The sequence below is a fragment of the Branchiostoma floridae genome, unplaced genomic scaffold (genome assembly GCF_000003815.2).
Source record: "Branchiostoma floridae strain S238N-H82 unplaced genomic scaffold, Bfl_VNyyK Sc7u5tJ_1578, whole genome shotgun sequence".
Lineage (NCBI taxonomy): Eukaryota > Metazoa > Chordata > Leptocardii > Amphioxiformes > Branchiostomatidae > Branchiostoma > Branchiostoma floridae.
This window is the reverse complement of record NW_023365773.1, coordinates 664,014-689,493: the sequence shown is the minus strand read 5'-3', so window position 1 is coordinate 689,493 and position 25,480 is coordinate 664,014. Positions and strand designations below refer to the sequence as shown.

Genomic DNA, 25,480 nt, shown 5'->3' with positions numbered 1-25,480 from the left:
CGCTTATAAACCGGATGTGTGTGACCTTGTCTTCGATTACTAAGCATATCATACAAAGTGTAGTACTGTGACTGAAAAGACAACAAAACACACAAAATGTCAAATTATCTTTTTTTATCTGTACAATTCATTGAACGCTTTGTCAGAATTTGAGGTCGCAGAGAGATCGCGGCGAGAGCGCCGTTCTAGTGGCGAGGTTTGATTTATAAGTGCGGCTGAGAACAGACAGGTAAGACGTGCGCGCTTTGTTTACAGCCGGAGGGACTCAAATATGGCGGATGCCATGGACGGATCAGATCGGGTTACGTGACTGAAATCCGACTTTTTAAGCACTATGATACAGCACAGACAATGTAGTGGGTACGGTGTGAAATGAGTTAATGATGGTACTTCTTGCTATATTTAAGAGTTGTCCCTGTTTGCAGATCATGTTGTCAATGACATTGGGGCAACTTATCTGATTACTCTCCGCTATTTACGTTAGACAGGTAAGAGCACAAAGATCACGTGTACATCCGGGGACTTGCCTGTGACGTTTTCGATAATTCTTCAACATTGTCGGTAGTGCTACAACTAAAAGTGCTTTGACTGTACCGTGGAACACGGCCAATTTTCCTGCTTTGACGTAAGTTGACCTTTCTTTACTACAGCAGACAAGTTTAGTCTAGTTTTAATCAGTATTTTGTCAGTTCAGCTAGACTTACGTTGGCACCCCCAAAATGGCGCCTTTCCTCTAGTCTGACACATCTATACCGACGTCCCAGTGTTCTCTCACGCTCCCAAGTCCGACGTCAGCAGATACTGGAAATTATTACTTAAGCGTCTTATACATCATACAACAAGAGTATTAATCAGGTCCTTCTTACCTTAAAGGCAGACTTCAGACATTCCTCGACTCCACCCTGCCACAGACCATCGCCATTGTTAGTTACCTTAAGTTTCCGTGTCGCAATAATGGCGGCCATATTGCCCACTTCCTCCTGTAAAAGTTAAAACGGTTAGATCATTAAGAACTCTTCATCGTTTCTAAATCACCACAAGATTCCAATTGTTCTACTTTAGCTAACGTGTAAGGGATATTTACGTTATCGGACAACTCATTGATTGGAAAATATAATTCCCAATTCATCTTGTGATAAACAATTAAGACTACACTGATCTGTTCCCGACGACAATGTCTCTGCTTTATTTTGAAGTAAACGGTGACTAGACAGGTTGCCATCCGATTGTGATAGTGTAAAAGACAACCCTTAAGCTTAATTGTAAAGATGTTGTTTGTGGCAACGTTTCTGTTGTGTTTCATGATCAATCAAGTGATTTTAGCCAAGTCCCTCTAAACAAGTGTGTTATGTTTATGTGCACTTGTCAGGGACGTTTTACTGTCAGGGTATTACTTGATCAGTGCCTTGGTGTCAAAATGTTGAATCTCCTTCTGTAAGTTCGCATTTCTTCATTAACCGACGTTGATTCGAGGTATTGCCTCCATTAGAACGCTATCTGACATGTCTTATTTTCAAAGACAGACTTTGGAACTTTCACAGTGAAAGTGAAAGTAAAACATGACAACGTCTGGCTCCCCAAAGAAATAACCCCTGGTTAATTTCTAGGAGCAATGGAATTAATATTTAAGTTGCCTTATGTCTGACATGTTTCGAACAATTTTGTCAGCTGTGCTATTTCACAAAACTTCTATGATGTTTCATGTTTAAAGTCCTGTAGGCCCTGTCAAAAATTGTAAAGAACAGGATGACCTTGGAAAATTTACTCTGATCAAATCAATTTGTTCAATGTGCCTAGAACAGGTGGAGAAAGTCTATCATATAATTGAATGTCCCAGATATTTTTATGTGCATTTTTACTTTTACTTTCACCTTTAGTGCATAATACACTGTACACATGTGTATACTAGAATTCTCCCCAGTGGATGGAATGAAAACATAAGACAGTGCCTAAGAGCTACCAAAGACAGTACAAGTGTATATTTTCACCCTGCACTCAATTACTTTTGAAATAGAGTAGAATTGTTGTATGGATTGACATGCGTTGTATCATATACAACTTTCCATTTTCCTTGTTTATGTGTCATTTGTATGGCCAAAATGTACTGGACAATGTTCTGTAAAAAGTCAAAGATTTGATCTAAATTGATATCTGATTTTTCCGTCGTATTTTTGGTATAAAGGGCAACCCCCTTCTTTCATAGAAACCATTTCTTAGTACCAGAGGGTACCTCACACTTTGGAAACCATGTCATAGTTATAGTGAGGGTCTCTATGGGGGATAGTGCATCACAAATTACACACAATTCTTGATATTCCTTTATGTATTTTGGCAAAGTGAAAAGTTCCTAGCGCATAACATGAAATTCACCGACCTACCAATTATGTTTTATGTTGATTTTGATCTGATTACAAATTATGCAGAATCAAAAAGAACGATTATGCTTATCGGACAAAGGGTATGCAGGCCCCCGACAGAGTGTAAAAAGACAACACCCATAGAAGCCACGTCATAGTGAGTGTAGCCTGAATACCTGTAATCTCCAAGCAGACCCTACGGTGGGATAAGGTAATATCATAAGCTGGCCACCTTCGGTTGGAACTGCACACTTCTAAGCGAATTTAGCTAAAGTTTCTCTTCATTCATGTGCGCTTGCCATATGTATATCATAAGGAGAGATTTGGGGACATTCAAAAGGAAAGGGATTGGGAAAGTAACTAACAAAACATGACAACTTCTGACCCGGGTCCCTCACAGATTAGATATAAGCCCTAGTTGTGTCATAGATATAATCCTTAGTAAATCTCAAGGAGAAATTGAACTGATTAAACTTTCCTTATGTCAGATATTTCTCATTTTTTGTCTTTCAAACTTTGCCAGCTGTGCTATTTCACACAAACTTCCATGACCTTTCATTTTAAAACCCTGTGGATCTACCTTACTTGTAGTTTCTGTCCAAAATGGAGTATAGAATCAGGAAGATTTTGAACATTTTCCTGTGATCAAAGCAAATTATTTTGTTCAATTCACCTAGAACAGGTGGAGGATGTTTATAATTGAACTGAATGTGACAAATATTATGTGTATTTTCACTTTCACTTTTAGTGCATAATACAGTATACACTACAATGATCTATACTAGAATTCTCCACAATGGATGAAATTAGTTGATGTAACTATTTGATAATCCTGCATAATGAATATAGGACAGTGCCTAAGAGTTAGAAATGCCACCAAAGACAAAACCAACGTATAGTTTCGCCCTGCACTCCAGTCCTAAATAGGGAATTAGAGTAGAATTGTTGTATGGATCGACATGCGTTGTATCATATACAACTGTTTTCATTTTCCTTGTCTATGTACCATCTGTCCAACAAAAATTTACTGGACATGTTCCGTAAAGAGTCAAGTTTTGATCTAAATTGATATCTGCTTTTCCCATCGTTTTGTTGGTATAAAGCCCCCCCCCTTCTTTCATAGAAAAAATTTCATCGTACCAGAGGATGACCACTCAATCAATCACTCACTTCTTTGGAAACCATATCATAGTTATAGCGATTTGTAGCGGGACCGACCAGTTGCAAGAAGGAAATGTGGCTGTAATTGTGTATGATATTGTCGTAACAACTCCCTACTATAGGTTATACTCCCTACGAATTGTTCAAAGATTGCACAACTTTTGCGCCTTGTCGCTCCATGAGAATCACCATGAACAAACTACCCTGTGTCCCCTCGAGAAAAGGCAGCTCTAAGTTTGCTTTTTGTATGTGTATAAAGGTTAAACAGTTTCTGGCACTTGGAGACGCGGTTTTCAGGAACTTCGTAGGGAAGACCCGTTCATCAGTCAAGCGAGGACGTTGCTATTTGTCTTATAAATAGAAGACTGGTCACAAGTCCATCTATGGCTATGAATTCAGCACTGAATGTCGTTTTGTTCAGTCAATCTGGCTGCGTGTTTGCACCCCCCTGACTAGTCGACTCTGGGGAGGCCTCCTTGTATTGTGTTTACCGTGAACCGTGCAGTGACCTTGGATCAGATGTTTGTGCAAGAGCAAAACCTGATCTCATTGAAAAGCAACGTGAACAATCAAACTTCGCATAAGTTACTAATACTTAACTTTGGGTAAGTCTTGTCTTGTGACATGGCTCAAATTACACTGCTTCAAAACACAGAATACACCAAAATAAAACGCCTGTTACATGTAAGTGTTCAATTCAGGAGCGGCGATCGCGCTTATAAGTTACATCAGTCACTGCAACCTAAAACGGACGTGTGTAACATTAGATTACTAAGCATATCATACAAAATGTAGCACTGTGACTGAAAAGACAACAAAACACACAAAATGTAAAATGATTTGTTTTATCTGTACAATTCGTTGAGCGATTTGTCAGAACTTGAGGTCGCAGAGAGATCGCGGCGAGAGCGCCATTCTAGTGGCAAGGTTTGATTTATAAGTGCGGCTAAAAACAGACAGGTAAGACGTGCGCGCTTTGTTTACAGCCGGAGGGACACAAACATGGTGGATGCCATGGACGGATCAGATCGGGTTACGTGACTGAAATCCGACTTTTTAAGCACTATGATACAGCACAGACAACGTAGTGGGTACGGTGTGAAATGAAAAATGAGGGTACTTCTTGCTATATTTAAGAGTTGTCCCTGTTTGTAGAACATGTTGTCAATGACATTGGGTCAACTTATCTGATTACTCTCCGTTATTTACGTTAGACAGGTAAGAGCACAAAGGTCACGTGTACATCCGGGGACTTGCCTGTGACGTTGTCGTTAATTCTCCAAGTACTACAACTAAAAGTGCTTTGACTGTACCGTTGAGTACTTTCTGTGCAGTCAGCACGGCCGATTTTCCTGCTTTGACGTAAGTTGACCTTCCTTTACTAAGGGCAGACAAGTTTAGTCTAGTGTTAATCAGTATTTTGTCAGTTCAGCTAGACTTACGGTGGCACACCCGAAATGGCGCCTTTCTTCTGACAGTATCTATACCGACGTCCCAGTGTTCTCTCACGCTCCTAAGTCCGACGTCAGCGGATATTTGCCTGGAAATTGTTTATGCGTTTTTATATCATACAACGAGAGTATAAATCAAATCCTTCCTACCATCAATGAAGACTTTGACAGACTTTTCTCGACTTCACCCTGCCACCGACCATGGCAATTGTTAGTTAAGTTTCTGTGTCGCAATAATGGCGGCCATATTGGACTTCCTCCTGTAAACGGTTAGATCATGAAGAACTCTTCGTCTAATCAATATCACCACAAGATTCCATTTGTTCTTCTTAGCTGACGTGTAAGGGATATTTACATTATGGTCACTCATTGAGTGGAACACATCTTTCCCAATTCATCTTGTGATAAACAATTAAGACTACACTGATCTGTTTCTGACGACAATGTCTCTGCTTTATTTTGAACTTAATGGTAAATAATTTTTTTGCTATTCATTAGTGATAGTGTAAAAATAGTCTTGATTTTAAAATATGTTGTTTGTAGCAACACTTGGGTGTGTTTCGTTGGAGCGATTTTAGTCAGTTCTCTCTAAACAATATATTTTTTCAGTTACGTGCACTTACCAGGGAAGATTTACTCTGGGTATTACTCGTTCAGTTTCTTTGGTGTCAAAATGTTGAATTTTCTGCGTAAGTTCTCTTTTCTTTATGTATCGACGTCAATTGATTCAAGTCGACGTATGCCTCTTTAGAACGTTAAAACTTAATGTCTTATTTCCAAGGAGGGACTTTCAGAATGAAAGTGAAACAAAACAGCACAGCTTTTTGGTCCCTTAAAGATTAGACATATTCCCTAATTAATTTGTAGGAGAAATCTAATTGTTTCTAACTTGCCTTAAGTCTGATATTGTTCTTTTGTGTTTTAAATACCTGTACTTAATGTGCTATTTCGCATGAACTTTTATGACGTGTCATGTTTCAATTCATATAGGAGTACCTTACCTGTAGAATCTGTCCAAAATTATGTGTAGAAACAAGGAGATTCTTAAGAAAATTTCCTCTGATTAAAGGATTTTGTCTAGAACTGATACGAGGGGCGTGCAATAAGTAATGGTCCTGACCCACTTCCAGTTGTCTGATCTAAATGAAATTTTGTATGTGTAATAATTCATATCTCTATGGGTTATGTTGCAAAAGACAGCTCTGAACTAATTGTGGTTTCTGATTTACTGGTGTTTGAACTTAGTCAGGTGCGAAATGGACCAGGTGTGAAATGGAACCAGTTGAGTGTCGCGCAGTGATCCGGTCTTTGTATTTGAAAGGACGCACACCAAAGAAGACTTTTGATGAAATAAATGAAACTTATGGTGATGATGCCCCATCATATGACCTTGTAAAACGCTGGCATCCTGAATTCAAACGTGGCTGGAAGTCTGTGGAAACAGCTCCCAGACCTGGTCGTCCCTCTTGTGCCATTGATGAGGCATCAGTTGGAGGACCAACCTGGGGTGTCCTACAAAGTCGGTGTCCAGAGCTGCATCAAACGATGGGAGAAATGCATAACTCTGGGTGATTCCTATGAAGAGAAAGACTAATAACTGTGCCAAGTTTCATTAATCTCCTGCTATGGGAAATGGGTCAGGACCATTACTAATTGCACGCCCCTCGTAGATGTTGACTACCACTTAACTTAAATGTCCCAGATATTTTGATGTGCACCTTTACTTTCACTTTCACTTTTAATGCATAATACAGTATGGCATATTTGCCATTGTCTATGCAAAGATTCTCCTCCATCGATGAAAGAATGGAACTACATAGGGAAGTCCCTATGTTGTAATACCGCGTAGTGCATAACAGTTGGAAATGCTACCACATATGGTGGGACAAGTGTATAGTTTCACTCTGTATTTAACAGACTTTAGTGGAGTAGGATTGTTGTATAAAACTGGCATGCACTGTATCACATGTAACTGTTGAGGGATACTGTATTCATGTTCCTTGTCAATGTGCCATTTGTTTAGCCAACATTTGCTGGACATGTTATGTTAAGTGTTGCATTTTTTTATCTAAATTGACATCCAGACATGCCTGCTTTCCCATCGTCATGTTATACGATGGTTTATTCTTCAACTTGTCAACATTTTTACAGCTTGCAGCCTCACGGCTGATTTGGTGTGATAACATTACACATTCTAAAGCAACTAAACAGGGTACATGGTTATAATGGGAGGTAATTTAGTGAATCAGTCATGACAAAAGGGATGGCCATTATAGGGTCAGATAAGACCGCATCATTGTAAGCTTCAAAGTTAACGTTAACATTCTAACAACGAAACATTACTCCTCCTTTTTTTATTTAAACGAAGTTGTCACGCGTACGAAGAGTACCCCATACAACTCCTATCCATGTACTGTAGAAGTGCAGTTAACATTGCAGTTTAATTTACTCCGTGTAGAGCCAGGACAGTATAGTTGACTAAACAACAGAATGATATTTCTTCTGAGAGGCAAACGCTTGGTGGACATGCTGGGTAAGATATCGCTTCTGTTGACCTGTCAGTCTTACCATGGGAATTTTGTATTTCAGTTTTCCTACCTGTTCATTATCCGATCAGAAACTTTATTTACCGTGATCAGGAATAGAGTGTTGATCTTAGTTACTCTGCAGGTACACCGGGTTTCTATTTTACTGAATATTTTGTGCTATTTCTATCCCTTCACAATAACAACTGTGTCTTTATAAAACACATTTTGGCTTCTCTCTCTACAGTTATGCTGGTATAATGAAATAATGTAAGGTAACATTTATCCTTACATTACTATAATGTACCATTATAACCCTTCCAAACAGTTGAATATGGTTGCCTTTTTGTCCACATCGGGCAACAGTGCGAATGATATGTTCATGTTGACAGCATGCAGAACAATGCATATCACTTGCTTAGCAAAGTTCTGATAATGCTACTATCCCGTAAGGAAGATTATAATGTGACTTAGAAAGTGCAAAGTATGATTTCCACCACGTTTATGATTCACAGCACGAAAACAACTATTTAAGCAAAGTTTCAGAGATACGTATAAAAACCTTAAAGGCGAAGAAATATTTCAGAAGATTTTAAGATCTATTAAAGGCATCGGAAACATACATCTGGCCTTTACGTAAGATTTCAGCGTTTGTAAATGTAACTTAATCTGTCGTGTTTCTTTACGTGAATTTTACATGTATTTTAGTAAGCCGAAAAGACAACTTAAATGTCTCAAAAAGTTATAAAAAATAATCCGTTTTACTGTTTTACCACTGTGGTAATATTTCAAGTTTTTAAATATAAAACTGACAAATACCGTTTCTCTAGATCTGTTTACCAAACTTACCTCGGCTATGTCAAATATGAAAGGCCTTTGTCTGGCGTTTGATAAAGCATTGCGTCATCTGTTTTAAAACAGTGACAAGATTTACTGTCAAAACTGACAATTGCGTTTTCCGGGACAAAATGTTATGTTAATACCTCAGAAAAGTCAAATACAATATTCATCTATGTTGTTTGTTCCGAAAGCATATGATGTATTCGATCTTTCTGCGCGCATTTTTTATTCGAACAGGGAATACCTCTTACGTTTAGCTTATATGCGCTCCCTTACGTTACATGAAATGCTGCGTTTTTCTGTTGAATATACGGCATCTGTAATCTATTTCGAACCACCGTTTACGCAAAGAAGGGGGGGGGGCTTCCCCCGTTTAGCTTATATGATGCCAAGAGGTATATGAAATGTTGCGTATTTCTGTTAAACATACGACATGTTTAATCTTTGAATCAAGGCAGTTTAAGCGAACATGGGGAGACGTCCTCCGTTTAGCTTATGTTGCCAAAACGTATATAAAATGTTGCGTATTACTGTAAAACACACGACATGTTTAATCTTTGAATCAGCTCAGTTTAAGCAAACAAGGGGAGACCTCCCCCGTTTAGCTTATATGTTGCCAAAACGTATATAAAATTTTGCGTATTTCTGTTAAACATACGACATGTTTAATCTTTGAATCCGCGCAGTTTAAGCGAACTAGGGGAGACCTCCCCCGTTTAGCTTATATGTTGCCAAAACGTACATGAAATGTTGCGTATTTCTGTTGAACATACGACATGTTTAATCTTTGAATCCGCGCAGTTTAAGCGAACTAGGGGAGACCTCCCCCGTTTAGCTTATCTGTTGCCAAAACGTACATGAAATGTTGCGTATTTCTGTTGAACATACGACCTGTTTAATCTTTGAATCCGCGCAGTTTAAGCGAACTAGGGGAGACCTCCCCCGTTTAACTTATATGTTGTCAAGACGTATATGAAATGTTGGGTATTTCTGTTGAACATACGACATTTTTAATCTTTGAATCCGTGCACTTTTAAGCGAACACGGGGAGACCTCCCCCGTTTAGCTTATATGTTGCCAAAACGTATATAAAATTTTGCGTATTTCTGTTGAACATACGACATGTTTAATCTTTGAATCCGCGCAGTTTAAGCGAACTAGGGGAGACCTCCCCCGTTTAGCTTATATGTTGCCAAAACGTACATGAAATGTTGCGCATTTCTGTTGAACATACGACATGTTTAATCTTTGAATCCGCGCAGTTTAAACGAACTTGGGGAGACCTCCCCCGTTTAACTTATATGTTGTCAAGACGTATATGAAATGTTGGGTATTTCTGTTGAACATACGACAAGTTTAATCTTTGAATCCGTGCACTTTTAAGCGAACACGGGGAGACCTCCCCCGTTTAGCTTATATGTTGCCAAAACGTATATAAAATTTTGCGTATTTCTGTTAAACATACGACATGTTTAATCTTTGAATCCGCGCAGTTTAAGCGAACTAGGGGAGACCTCCCCCGTTTAGCTTATATGCTGTCAAAACGTATATGAAATGTTGTGTATTTCTGTTGAACATACGACATGTTTAATCTTTGAATCCGCGCAGTTTAAGCGAACTAGGGGAGACCTCCTCCGTTTAGCTTATATGTTGCCAAAACGTACATGAAATGTTGCGTATTTCTGTTGAACATACGACCTGTTTAATCTTTGAATCCGCGCAGTTTAAGCGAACACGGGGAGACCTCCCCCGTTTAGCTTATATGTTGCCAAAACGTATATGAAATGTTGCGTATTTCTGTTGAACACACGACATGTTTAATCTTTGAATCCGCGCAGTTTAAGCAAACTAGGGGAGACCTCCCCCGTTTAGCTTATATGTTACCAAAACGTACATGAAATGTTGCGTATTTCTGTTGAACATACGACATGTTTAATCTTTGAATCTGCGCAGTTTAAGCGAACACGGGGAGACCTCCACCGTTTAGCTTACATGTTGCCAAAACGTATATGAAATGTTGCGTTTTTCTGTTGAACATACAACATATTTAATCTTTGAATCCGCGCACTTTTAAGCGAATACGGTGAAACCTCCCCCGTTAAAAGCTCCTTGGTTTAGCTTATACTTTTGTGTAGTGAGTGGTGTTTAATTATGATATTTTTCTTACTATTAAACGGCGAGCATTTCTTACTACAAGTAAATGTACGAATGATTTCTTTATCTACAAGCAAGCGTCAAGAAAGAACAGTCTGGACACACAGGTAGTGTCTTCCCGTGTTGCTCGTGTTTGTTTTGGCAAGGAGGTTGAAAATTGTGATATGGGTGGGCAGGCTAGATGTAAATTTATTCAGCGTTAATTCGTACGCCCAATCCGCATGGGGCGCGCCTCCGTCTGTGGCCGGCATACTATACATACACAGCGGCTGTGTCATGTGATAGGATGTATCCAATGGCAGAAAAGAGTGGGGGGTTCAAATTTACCATACCACAAGGAACGGCATTTTCCAGGCGCTCATTTGAAAAGAAGTATTGAAGAAAGTTTGGACCTGTTCTAACCCGCAAGTTGTGGCCGTGACACTGCTGTTACCGCCTAGGACCCCCGGTGACGGAATTTGACGCAAAGATAGTAGGTTGCTATCATTCTGTACAAGTTGATGTTGTTGGAAATCGACACAGAATGGGAAATCACGACCTTTGTACCATCCGGATTAATAGAAGCCGAGACTGCAAGCTGAACATGTTTCGCGTCCAAATAATCCAAGAGTCCAAGACCATCCAACAACACGAGTCATATCGGCCACTACTCTTGATCTTACCGGATTCTTATTCCTGTGGTGGCCAGATGGAACTGTGTGCTCTTTTTAACTTACGCCGTGACGCTTCGCCCGACACTGGAAATGGGACTGTGGACTTAGATGCTGCACGGAATTGCACAGCCGTTGTGATTGCTTCAACTGCCGACTACATCAGAATGATAGGCCACAAATACCTAGTAGGCTGTAGTTTTTTTTTACTTTTCTATGTAATATTTTCTCGTAGTTCAATAAAATTTCAAAGTTTCATCCATTGTATTTTCTTGCTTGAAAACGTGCTTATGATTAACTTTATCCCGCTAAAATGACACTTATCCACACCTTATAATCACCTTAATGCACACGTATATGAGACGTAGAAAGGGAACTTTAAACATGTCTTAAGAGTGTTTTAGTATGTATTTATGACAACTTTTAGCTGCTAAAAGGACAAATATAGACACATTAAAATCCTCTTAATGCGCATGTATATGAGACGTAAAGAGGCTTCAGAGAAGATAAAAGGGAACTTTAAACATGTATTAAGGGTGTTTTTATAAGTAATTATGACAACTTTAAGCTGCTAAAAGGGCAACAATACACATCTTATAAACATCTTAATGCACACGTATATGAGACGTAAATGGACTTAAGAGGAAATAAACGTGAACTTTAAACATGTATTGAGGGTGTTTTAATAAGTGTTTATGACAACTTTAAGCTGCTAAAAGGGCATCAATACACAAAGTATAAGCATCTTAATGCACACGTATATGACAAGTATAAAGGCGTCAGAAGAAATAAACGTGAACTTTAAACATGTATTAAGGGCGTTTTAATAATCATTTACGAAATATTTAAGCTACTGAAAGGCAACTTAAAAAACCGGAAAATACGGATCTATAAGCACCTAATGATCATCTTTACGCACACGTAAATGAGCCGTAACGATGTTTAAAGTTTTATGAAACGTAATATTTAATTGCAATTTAAATGAGTTTTAATAAACATTTACAACATCTTTAAGCTGCTGAAAGGCAACTTAAAAAAACGGAAAATACGGACCTATCCGCACCTATAAGCCACCTAATGATCATCTTTACGCACACGTAAATAAGCCGTAACAATGCTTAAAGTTTTATAAACGTAATATTTAAATGCACTTTAAATGAGTTTTAGCAATTATTTACAACAACTTTAAGCTGCCGAAAGGCAACTTAAAAAACCGGAAAATACGGACCTATCAGCACCTACGTAAAGACTACGTAACGCCAATCTTTACGTACTCGTATAAGAGATGTATAGATCCGTAAAGAAGGAAAATACGTCAACGTTAAGCATCATTTAAGCATGCTTAAATTCCGTTTTTCGTGCCGTGATTCATGCACAAATACTTGGAATTTCTTGAAAACAGCACAGAAATTTGAGCATTTCTTGTGTATGTACGGTCACAGTTGTAGGTCTGTCATCAGTGGAGGGGTAGCGAGTATAGGTCTGATAAAATCAAGATTGCATGCATCCCAAGATTCTCAGACTCAGCGGAATTACATTAATCTTACATCTTATTCGTCCTTTACAATTGATCTCAAAAGACCTCTTTGCCGTTCCATGGAAATATTGTGACATTGCAGCAAGTAAAACATTTTCATTGAGTGGTTAAAGATTCTTGTCTGAAACATGAGCATTACCTTTGTTACCTTTTCCAGTCAAGCGAGAATGTTGCTATGTGTCTGGCAAGTAGCATAACAGGGGAAAGGCGACATGTCCGTCAATGCATTCATTGATTATTGTTTTGTTAAGACTCTTTGACTGCGTCTTTGAATTTCTCTGACCATGTGGACCTTTATGTATTGGGTTTACCGTGACCGTTGTTGCGGTAGTTTTTGATCCGATGTTTGTGCCAACAAAACATGATCTCATTGAAAAGCAATGTGAACAATTGACTGCCGTTCACATTACTAGTGCATATTTTGGTAGTCTTGCCTTGTGACGTACAACTGTTACATGCTGCTTTAGGACACAAAGAGAGACTATTTAGATCAAGAACAGCGTGCGGCTGTTATTCAGTGATTGACAGAGACCGCAGTCTTGACACTAGGGAAACATTTTACATTTCAGTGATGGAAGAAATAAATGTCATCCGGCGTTGTTGTGCATAAGTTATTAGATTTTTATCGTCATGTCCCACGACTACACGTCGCCAATTCGGACGATTAAATATTTGTTTACTTGTCGTGTTTCCAATCACAAGCGTTAACTTCATGTTTTCTTATCTACATGCCTTTAAAACATAACATTTTAAATACTTAGTCTTAAAAACACCACTGGAAATTTGGCGTAATGACGTCCGTCAAGCAAATATGACTTTTTTTCAGGTTTCTTCCAATAGGATGCTGGCACTGATAATTGCTGTTTGACCATGGCTAAGGACCGACGGGACAATGATTCTGGTAAATGTCTATCTATTCTTATTAAATAATATGTCTTGACTTTGTTCATAAATACAATATCTGTATACCATCGCCATATGTGCTAAATGTATTACATGATAATGATAAATACATTTGCATGATGTTCCAATTCAAGGGTATCACAAATCCAATTTAGGACGAAGCGTGTAACAGTCCAGTGAGATACCAGCTTTAGCGGTTCCAGCTCACATTCGGAAACGTGGTCTTCTTTTGTACTTTTCAGTTGAGCTCAAATGACGATGCCGTTGAGCCCCCTTCCCTGTGATAATTTTTTGCCATGAACACGTGAAATTGACATGATCACGGCAGCCGTTGAGAGACCAAACTGCTTAGTAAGGCATTGATATTGAAAAGTGTATCACATGTTTCTCTGTTTTATATATTCACTTGCAGATGTTGAAAAGTACTTCCTCCACACTAAGAACCAGGTGAGTACAGACTGGAGGGATCTGGCTCGGTGTCTCGGGTTTAAGACACCAAACATAAACAACATTGCCACCGAACATGGGACCGACAAGGCTCGCTGTATGGAACTATTGCAGCAATGGCACACCTTGAAGGGAAATGCTGCAACCATACAGGTGCTGTTGAAGTCTCTGGCTGACGCAAACCTACAGCGCGCTGTGGACTCTCTAAAGGAGAAATACCCTGGTATGTGTTGCTGCTTATTGTCTTTCTGAAAGTAATAATTCCAAAGGAAGTACTTCACTAAGGCAGACTTAGTAGAATAAAGACATCGACTTAGTTATGGAATACAGCGTATCCACTTGATTTCCAATAAGACCATGTTGATTTGATTATATGGATGACATCCGCGCGCATCAATTTTCGGCCGTTTAAAGAATAAATTTTCAACCATACAATCGCACAAAGTAGCTGTAAAATTAGCAGATAATTAAATGCATTTACAGTATATGCAGATAAAACAGATACTGCCATACTGCTAAATTCAATTCCAAGGTCAAAGAAAAAGATGTGAAATAACAAAAATGAAGACAATTTTATTTCGTATACCATATACTGTTTATTTATTTGATCAACCTTCATGTCTACTTAGATTTGATAATGAAGGCATGCGCAACTTGTTTTTGCTAAACATTATATTATTTGCTCATCATCAGAGGATATCATCTATATTCATCTATTTGTTTATTGAGACAATGCAATACAAGACAAACCCAAGCAGCTTAGCTGATGTTGGGTGCCAACACATACATACTATTACAGGTCTCGTAGAATACGCATACTTAACGGCACTGAACTTTAATCCAACACATTCCAGCATATTCAAAACTAAACCATAAATAAACAAGCAGGATTTTGCGCTTTCCAGAAACTGTTTAGTACATTGATTACTATGTTTCCCCGGCCATTGCTACACGTGCATTGGTCTCCCACTTTCTGTGGTGTCGCAAGAAAATAACACTTCAAAGAGAGTGTAACTGATAGCAAGTCCCTTGGGATTCTATTCCCAGTGAAAGGTTAATCCAACACAATGATATAACAAGGCTGTTTATCTATGGATTTCATATTTACAAGGACAAATTTGTATCAAACGGCAGGCACTTACTAAAGGTTTAATTGGCAAATCGGCATATCAGTAAACTGTTGATAGCCGCGACCTAAACATGGCCTGAAAATGCATCAACCAGCGGCAAATCCGTTCTGCTGTTCTACTACACGGTTATGATGTTCTACAAAACTTTTCATCCGTTGTTTAGTAAGCAAATGGTGGTAAATATGTTGTTTTGTAAATGGCTCCCAAAAAATATTCCTGCAAAACACACTACAAACTCCATACAGCACGTCCCCCATGTGGGGGCTGTTGGTATCGCCGGTGAGATCCGTCCTGCTAGCCTTTGGGTGTGAGAACTTTCAAGAATAGGGGTGAAGGGGCGTGCTGAAATATGATTCAAAATGGCGCGTGTTCGGATTTCCACTGAATTTGTGTAACAGAAGCCTGGCCCTGCACTTGAAAGGGGGACACTTCAAGGCATGTTGGTTGTCTTGGATGGACTGTTTATCAATTTTTCCCTATATTTACTGTGATGATGAATGCCGTAATGTGAGGACGAAGAGTAGAATTTCTTTGAATTACGATCGCTGCCCTCCTCCCACGGCTTGACTAACGGCATGAAAACATACCGGAAACTTGATTAACTTGTCGCTACAACGTGCGATCTTTGTGAGCTCAAACTTACAAGGTTTTAAGTCGAATACCTTACTGGTTTTGTAAAGCACTCAAAGGAATTTGCATACCGGAGCTAGTTTTTGACTGACAGATGGGTTCTGAAAAGTGTTGGATTAAAGTTGCGTTGGATTAAAGTTCAGTGCCGTTAAATGGTTAACGTGTACTTCAAATGAAACAACAAGATTAAGCCTAAAGACAAACCTTCTTGAGTAGAACATATTATTAAGTTAAACTTGATATATAGGTTTGGAACTTGGGGGATCAGAAGTCTAGTCTACAAACACGTAACTATTAAGTAACAGATTGGAAGCTACAGTATAGATTGGTCTGAGTGGTTTAACTGGAGGACCGTTTTGTGTAGGAAATATAGGTTTGAAGGGCAGTAAATATGGTCTAAGTCAATGGTACCGTTTACCGATGATGGCAATGACAAAGAAAATTGTGTGTGACCGCCGTGTTTCTGCTTTCTTCAACAGAACTTCATCGATCGCAAGACACAAAAAAGCAAACAGAGGAATGCGACTGGCAAGAAAGAGGGGAACTGTCTGGTAAGATTTAATGTAATCTTATTCAACTTGGTACTTACAGAAAGTTATAACTCTGAAGTAATCTTTAACCTTCGTCCTGATAGAAATTTCTACACAGGTTCATTAGAATCTACCATTCATTGGTTTATGCCCCTGTCACATTGCGCGAAAATCGATCGGACGACGAGTCTGCGAGTTCTAAATGACATTTTCGGCAGTACTACGTCCGGTGGTTTCTCGATCAACCAATGCTCGTTGTGCACCAAAACTTGTTCTTAACATCAGCGACTAGTCGCCGGTGTTTTTGTAGGTCGCAGAGCTTTCAAATGTCGGGCGAGTAGAGACCGACTTATTGATCATCGGTCGCAAATCGGATGACTTACGCTCGTTGGTCGGACGAGTTTCGCCCGGCTGCCGTTTGTTTGCAAATGTAGACATTTACTATCGATTTTCTTGGAACAGTGACTGTTTATTAAAGGAACGTACCTCCAAATTTTCGATGACTACCAGCACGTCTTGGACGCAGAGAATGGCCCAGTCTCGATCTCGCGAGAGAATATGAGACTAGACCAGGCTTGCGTAGATCATCTGCCCCCTCCCACCGCCTCCTTGCGGAGAAGGGGTAGGTAGAACTTGGGGAGCTCCCAACCCTCATTGCGGTTCAGCTTCGCCCCCTCTAGCTGGATGTGGATTGCCTCTTTGATCTTTCTGTGGGCCTTGTCTAGTCTCGTATTCTCTCGCGAGATCGAGACTGGACCATTCTCCGCGTCCAAGATGTGCTGGTAGTCATCGAAAATTTGGAGATATGTTCTCTACCTTTAATAAACAGTCACTGTTAGAAGAAAATTGATTGTAACTGTAAACATACGTGACTGATGAACCTCTTCAACGAAATGTAGACATTATTTGACCTAACGAATAATTCTGACATCGTGGCTCCTGTGGTAGTATGCGGGCTGGGTTTAGCACACAATTAGTTTCCTGTGATCATTTCTATTCTGCCAATGCCGTCCATGAAATGCTTAAAAAGATCCCCACAACTAAGACATTGAAATGAATTGAAGTATTACCTTATCGTGAAGATCGTTTTGTCTTACTTCGTCCACATGCAAGAGGTGGCGCCATGTCAATATTATCATAAATGCATTCTTAGGCGATCGCCCGAGTCTCGTTAATAATGTAACAGGAACGGTTTTCAGGCGAAAAATACGTGCGACCCTTTGTCACCCTAAAATCGGACGACCTACCAGCGATCGCGAACTACGCTCAAAGATCGTCGACCATTTGACGGGTTTATTACACAGACACATGCTGGAATATTGTAACCACATATGTTCTTAATTGTACCGTGCGCTGTAGCGCCGATGTTGTAAAGCAACCTACCTGAGTACAGCGACACTGCGTATTGATGTATTGAATATATTTTGCTTTTGTGTATTGAAATAAAAAAGATTGTGAACACATTGATCACATTGTCTCGTACTACAGGCAAGAGAAAGAGGAAAAGAAAGAGGAGAAAGAAAACAAAGCAATCTCGAGAGGAGTCGGTTTCATCTCCCATGGTCAAGAATGGCCACGATGGTAATTTAAGTACGAGCATCTTCTATCTTTTTTTGCACATGCTTCTGGACTAAGGTTTACACATGTCTTTTCATCACACTAAACTGTGGAATGTAATTCGTACATGATCAATGCTGTCCATCTTGAGATAAGACGAACTCATATTTCAGATGTCACGGAGACGTATTTCGACAAAGTCGTCGAAGACGTCAGTAACAAGTGGGACCACCTGGCGCGGAAGCTGGAGCTCAGCGAGAACCAGATAAAAGTGCTCCGAACATCGGATCGATATCGCGACGATGACCGCCGGTGCAGGGAAGTGTTAAACGGGTGGTGGAACAAGAAGGGAAGGAAGGCTACTCCACAGGTTCTGAAGCAGGCACTCATCGACATTGATGAAAGAAGGACAGCAGAGAGCTTAGGAGAAGGTATGTTCTTTATTGCCTTTGATATACGAGATGCATTCAAAAAGTAAGACTTATTTTTCAAATGCGGTGAAATTTGTAACAAAGGTAAAGACACGTGTTCTTTTGAGATTGAAACATGTTATTCCGTTGTTCAGATCATTATGAGCAAATGAGTTAATTTTGAAGATGACCACACCATTGGAAGCTTGTCATAAGATCAGCTTCTCTAGATCTGACCCACATATTACTACTGTAGGAAGCTGAAATTTTACCTGTATAATAACGAGTGTCTCTATAGGTTACATGCCAATTTACATTTCTGAACTCTCAATGATCTCTCTTTTACAATATATAGGCAGTCTTATAGACAGCCAAATGCGTGATTTCGTGATTAAAGGTTTCTGTAGACTACTTTTCCATCAACCTAAAGATACGAATTTTAGCACGGTTATTATTACCTGTTTAAAGGCCAAGAAGTGTGTTAACTTTGATGCCTCTCAGTTAATAAAAAAAGTTGGCTACTGAAACTTTGATTAGCCCACCCCTGATCCACGACCAAGATGACTGCTCTCATACATCACTTCACCCCAGGAACAATCTGGTTAGAAAATCTGATTAGATTTTAAAAGTAAAAATCTGCATGTGGCTTATAGAGAAGTGTAGCTTCATGCATGTACAGGTTCAATTTCTTACAATTGCTACAAGTGAGTCAGGGACATTATCAATTACACATTAATTCATGACGGACTACCAGGGGTGTGGTCATCTTGAACTCAGCTCAGTCACTCATAAAAACATGAACAACAAATTAAGATATTTCAATCTCAGGAAAATATATGCCTTTACCTTTGTACCAAATTGCAACTCATTCGATGAAGAAAATTAATGAGTCTGCTATAAAAAACGATGGCATTACTTTCTGAAGGCCCCTCATGGCTATCAGGAAAGCAATTATAACATAACGATAAAGTCCTAGGTATGTTGTATTCAGGTACACATGCTTGTCATATTTACTTAAAAACTTTCGGTACGATTTTGTTTTGCTTCATATAACAGTATGTTTCACAGCACCGCTATCCATGGTCATGGTATTTTGTCTTACTTTATTACTTACACTAGTTAAGGTTATTCAGGTCCACAATTAGCGTCCCTTTTTACAATGTGGCTATTCTTCCTGCGGTCCTTTTGTGCTTAGCATTCTGTTCAGATGGCCTACATTTTTCCTCACCATATTTGATATATATGTTTTGCATATTCATTCAGGGGTGCAAAACATTTGTGCGCCACAAGTTTCAACAGTCAAGCGAAAAAGAAAAAAGCAAGACCAAGAACCGACTGTTGCAAAGAAGTTAAAGAAGTCCAGGACCGAACCTGATTCCGAAGATGAATCGCAACAAACTGAAGAAGAGTACACAGCAAAGGTCTTTAACGCGCTCGTTGACGATAGTAAGAGTGTTTTCAACGATGAGGTGCTTGAGGATCCTGAGAAATTTTCAAAGGCAGTGAAAGCGTTCAAACGAAATGCTGATACACTCCTACGTTTCGGCGTTCGGAAACGTTTTGAGGCGGTAAAGGTGATCATCAAACGCAAAATAAGGGGTGAAGTAAAACGAGTCTATGTCAAACTTTTTACAGATGAAGTTAAACGCAACACTGATCTATTTGATAGACTTTCGCGTAGCTTTGACATTTTCGGTGCCACCCTTAAGAAGATTGAGGCCGGATGCGTACTCTGTTATCTTGAATTTGAGAATTCTTCTTGCTACGACACGTTTCTGAGCGCTTACAAAGACGGCCGTTTGTCAGAAACCCTGACACGGGAACTGATCACAGACGACATGATGGCAGCAGAAGGGGGGGATCTGTACCTACAAGTCATACTACTGGGAATGGACGAGCAATGTCAAGACGACAAAGGTATTTTACAATGTATATTCATTTAACACTGCATTTCAATGAAATCAAGCATTTACTAACACGGTTTCCATTTTCAGTGTGTGTTTGCTCCCCTTGGTTCTTTCCTGTTTTTACTGGAGGTAATCACCGTTGAGCATATGGAAATGAATGTGTAGCATACATGTAGCTGTCTGTGATTTTCATTAACCATTGTCACTTTCTCTTACAATTGTGATTCTGTCCCTGTCACAGGACTCCCTGGGAATCACGTGACTCGCAGTAAAGACATCGTGACATCAGAACACGACGAGGACGATACTGACTCGGATTCTTCAGTCCACGAAAGCAACGCTTGTTTCAAGATCTTAGAAATGAGCGAGAAAATTTTCCATACCGCCACTGTTACAGATCCCAACAAGTTTGACAAAGCGATTAAGGTGTTCCAAACACATGCAGAGTTAGTCATTGGTGAATCTGGCAGAGATTCAAAAAAACCGCTCCTTGATCGACGTGTGAAGTTAAAACTCGCTAAGGCAGTCAATAAAAAAGTTCAAGAAGTGCAGGAGATGGCATTTACAACGCGCATTTTAAGTGACCTGAAAGTATACAACAGAATCGTCAATTGTTTTGAAAGATTTTGTGCCACCCTACAGAAAGTAAAGCGCGGCTGTGTTCTCTGCTATCTCGACTTCGACGACGCGTCCTGCTATCGGACGTTTTTAGCTGCTTACAGAGACGGACGTTTGTCAGAAACCCTGACCCGGGAACTGATCACAGACGACATGAGGGCAGCAGAAGGGGAGGATCTGTACGTACACGTCACACTGCTGGGAGAGGATGGGGAATGTCAGGACGACAGTCTAGCAGATAAAGGTACAATTTACGTACTCTAAAAGTGTAAACTTAAATTTGAGAAAAGTTTGTTTAACATCGTTCTTTGTGTGCTATGTGAACATGTGATCTTCTGCATTTCACGCTACAGAGGAAAGAGGATGCCATGACGACAGTCATTCAGATGAAGGTAACGCTCATTTTCATCATCATTTTAGCTACCAAAAATCTATAGAATCAATCTTCTCTGTCTGACTTAAAATTACCGGTTGCATTTTCTTTCATTTGTACAGAGGAGCCGAGAGGTCCTACAGAGGGACGCCAGGTAGAAAGTACAGCGCCAGACTTGCCAGTCTCCATCAAACAGGAGCCTTTGTACCATCAGGGTCGCGTGAAACCAGGTGAGCACAGGCAGATGCCCTATTCCCTTTGTGTTAGAGAATAAATCAATTTATATATATATAAATATATATGAGGTAATATAATGAATATATAACAACTTGCGCAGTGAAATACAAGACACATAATTGCAATCGGCAATAATCAGTCATTGTGATAAGTATTCACCTGTCATACATTGTTAACAGGGTTTTCTCTCTTTAATTTTACATAAGAAGTGGACACCCTTAGAATGAAGTTGACGGAAGAATCCGGTTACGATATGTAATGAATATTCCTGTCATGGGATATTATCATGAAAGGCATCGTTCCATATCTTTGTTATGGAACTTTGAAATTCATGACCTATATACATTAGAGCAGAAGTGATTATTACAGACGGCCAAGAGAAAAATTACATTTAAAAATTTGAAATATCCTGATTTTAAAGGAATTGTAACGCATCAAATATCTTAATGTTCCCTATTCAGTGAAACGTTTATCACCTTTACATGTACTGCCATTCGTAATCCATGAGACCATTGAGTGATGTTGTTGGTCATACGGGTTCCCTGTGGGAACGAATGGCTAATTAATGCTGGCTTTCTCTCTTGGCTTTAACGCTGACTACATGTGTACACCCAACAATAACCTTTATCATGACGCAATCCCTTTACTCTCCCCAGACCCGAGTGGCACAGCAGGCCGAGGCCTCCCACATCCTGGTCCATCTCGGGAACATTCAGGACAGGGTCCTCCTGAACCAGGCAGCAGTAACTATGGTGACGAGATGCCTCCTGGTTACCATGGTGATGGCACAGGTGGGCAGCAGGTGTCAGGTGGCGATGACGTAATCCAGGTGAAGCAGGAGCCAGCTGAGCAGGTGCTGTCCTGCTGCATGATGGGAACGGTGAAATCAGGTGAATAATTAGTTTTCTTTATTTCGCGGGAGAGAAGCTGAAAGTTACAAAATGGTGTTCCAGAACAGCATGCACGTAGATTTTCTTTTTGGTAATTTGTATGTATTCTAGTTGAATAACGATACATTCATGTATATTCAGGGTTTATCTTCATAATTTCCTTTTTCACTCTTTAGAGTTGGACACCCATGGAATTGAGGTGAAGGAAGAGTCAGGTACGAATTATGTTTACCTGGATGTAACGACAGCTGCATTTAAAAGATCTTGGCTTTTTTGTTGTAGTCTACGTGGAACGATACTGACCTACAGTATAGTCTTCCTTGTGATTGTAAATGATTTAACACCTGCATTTAGCCTATGTAGGCAAGAACATGTATATTAAGACCATCAATCATTATGGACGTTATATGGACGATGAATTTTGGCAGAAGTGATAATGATATCTGATATGTATTGTTATATATATATATACATATCAGTATTAGATATTTTCCATAAGTCGTAAATTGATCACCAAACCCTTCATATTTTACAGAACTAGACAGACAGTTTGCCGCCATTGCTGACCATCTGGGTTCCATGTGGGAGCGGCTGGCTTTATATCTCGGCTTCAACACTGACTACATCCGGGACCTGACAGCCAGACTGCCCCCCTCCCTCCGTCCTCACCAGCTGATCTGTGATTGGATGGAGAGGAACGTTGGTGACGTCATGCTGGAACAGCTGGTGCAGGCCCTGAGGGATGCTGGGATACACGAGGTTGCAGGTATTTGCAATCTTTTATTTTTCAATCACAGCTTGTAAGCGGATTCTTTATTTAAGACTGAAGTCTGGTGATTTCAAGGCGTTGAGTGTTATAGTGTAGACCTGCTATTTTGTACAAGTGGCAAATGAGGTACTTGGCAAAATTCCATTTGCATTAGTCTAAAACCTACATAGATTATGTTAATGCGTCGTCAAAAATCAAACACGGCAATGACAGCAGCCTTTCACAGCAGACATCGGCTCTAAATTAGGTTTTGAATCCAAGAAATTAAACTCCTTGCCCTCCCCAACATGTCGAATGTGATTTGAATTTTGTATTTGTCCAGTTATATGCAACTGTCTGTAGGTAATTAATACCTACAAAGTGAGGATCTGATTTCGACACTGGACAGATCGGAAGCTGGCCATGCAACGTCTTACGTGCATCCTGTTGCTATTTCTTAAACGTCCTTGATTTCGATATCAGTTATCTTAAAGAACGGTGTTTGCTTTGAAAAAATTCCTGATGGTGTTTGGGGACTTTCTGTAGTGTGTCTGGGTTACAAGCAAGATCTCATTCTGGACTGTTGACAGAGAAACGCGTATGAAGGCATTTGGACAATGCTCTCGACCACTTGGGGAGAGGGGCGTTATATAGTTAGGATTGATGTTCGTCCATCGGAGTTAGAATTAGGGACTAGGTTAGTATGAGTTGGGGTTAGGGTTTAGGTTATTCGTCCTTTAGGCGGCGAAACGTCCTGATAACGGTGAAATGGTTTTGATGACGAATACCAAGTGGCAGAGTAAACAGACGGGGCGTCTATAAACCCCGTTTAATATGGGAAGTAGACAATATCTTTTCTTCAAACAATTACAGATGGCACTTTCCTTTGACAACCAAACCAAGTAGAAAAGTTGCAGTAATACAAATTGAAACTGACATCAAAACACACTTTACTCTGTATCAAATGCCACACTTCCCAGAACTCGATAAAACCGAGTGCCAAACCCTTCTTAGCTTTGCAAGTGCAGCCACCAAACTGATTGTGTCCTGCACTCATTAATATACCAACTTTCTCCATTTCAACTTCATCATTATCAATATTATGTTCACGTGGCCAGATATTTAACGCTCTTGTTTCTTTTTATGTAGATGCGGTAGATTCTGGTCAGCTGTTTGTGACAGAAGCAGATTACGAGGTGGCAAAAGGGAAGCCAGATGGAGAAATGGATACCGACTGGCCTGGTAGTGAGTATGGTGGTAGTGTTCAGCAGTAGTGCCAGTACCAAGTAGAGATCACAAGGTCATGAGTTTGTTATGATGTATAAAAAATGTGCTGTGCTAGCAAATGATTTATCTGCATACATTTGAGATTCAGACCAATCGTTGGAAGGCAGCAACAGCAATTGAATATTTTAATCTTGATCCCAGGTGGCGAAAGGTTACCAGAAGATACCGCCAGTGAGTCATCAGAGTCCAGTCGTAGTCATGGCGACGTGGAGGGAGGACCCATAGCTGAGGACGATAGGAGAACAGTTCTAGATTCTGGTAAATATTAGTTCTCCTCCATTATCAGTCTTTCTTCACTCCATTATCATTTTGGCTTTGAGGTCACAGAACACCGTATTCAGACATCCGGGGCCATGATGTACAATAGTGGTTCAGTGGTGTAACGTTATAAAAAGATTCTACTCAGTGCACGACAGCGAGGTGGTGATTGGTTGAGGGACATGGCAGTTTGAGCCCGTATGAGTGGGATTATGATGCAGCCAGCAAAGAGGAGTTAGTCGGCAACTTTCAATTCATTTTCACACACTGAAAGAGCATCAAGTCAAACATTATTCCTAACTCATTTTTCGTCATTGTACATGCCATGGTGCTGGTAAAATTTGCATGTGACATTTCTGCACTGTTACTGACTATTGGTATTCATTAGGGTTAGTTGTGCCTTTTGAAGCTCTATGTCTGACGCTTTGTTCCTTTTTGCAGATGAAGCATATTCTGGTCAGCTGTTTACAACAGCAGCTGAGGCTACAAAAGAGAAGCAAGATGAAGACATGGGCACAGGCAGTCGTGGTAAGTGTAGTGGTGGGGGTTCAGCAGTCTTATCTATGTACCACAAGGTATACTACCACAAGGTATACATAGATGAGATAATCATTACGCGCATCTATTTGAGTTGAATATAAGCATATATAAGTCCAAGAGTTTTATACGTTTTTCTTCAATAAAACACTCCTTTCATTTTTTCCGTTGGTAGATGGCAGATTAACATTGAAAAGGCACCATGATAGCAGTAGCGATTCTGAGCAGGAAGATGACATTCAGGTCCAAGTAGGTAAGTAGCCGTGATCTCGGGAACATGCTACACTAAGTATAAAGCAAGAACGAAATGTACAGAGAGAGAAAAAAAAACGAAGTGGTCTCA

At 39.9% G+C, this 25,480-nt stretch overlaps 1 protein-coding gene across 1 annotated transcript in view; it reads left to right on the top strand.

The window, feature by feature from the left end:
* The first annotated feature begins 503 nt into the window (after positions 1–503).
* LOC118408380 overlaps positions 504–25,480 on the top strand; it is a 30,541-nt gene continuing 5,564 nt past the window's right edge. Inside the window, exons 1-16 of the mRNA XM_035809145.1 lie at positions 504–625; positions 13,502–13,576; positions 13,991–14,248; positions 16,265–16,336; positions 17,804–17,905; positions 18,046–18,303; positions 19,546–20,199; positions 20,431–21,051; positions 21,303–21,410; positions 21,624–21,662; positions 22,074–22,307; positions 22,484–22,522; positions 22,843–23,073; positions 24,205–24,300; positions 24,484–24,600; positions 25,042–25,128. Of these exons, the coding sequence (XP_035665038.1) occupies positions 13,546–13,576; positions 13,991–14,248; positions 16,265–16,336; positions 17,804–17,905; positions 18,046–18,303; positions 19,546–20,199; positions 20,431–21,051; positions 21,303–21,410; positions 21,624–21,662; positions 22,074–22,307; positions 22,484–22,522; positions 22,843–23,073; positions 24,205–24,300; positions 24,484–24,600; positions 25,042–25,128 (2,947 nt within the window). The 5' untranslated portion in view covers positions 504–625; positions 13,502–13,545. The remainder of the gene's footprint in view (positions 626–13,501; positions 13,577–13,990; positions 14,249–16,264; positions 16,337–17,803; positions 17,906–18,045; positions 18,304–19,545; positions 20,200–20,430; positions 21,052–21,302; positions 21,411–21,623; positions 21,663–22,073; positions 22,308–22,483; positions 22,523–22,842; positions 23,074–24,204; positions 24,301–24,483; positions 24,601–25,041; positions 25,129–25,480) is intronic.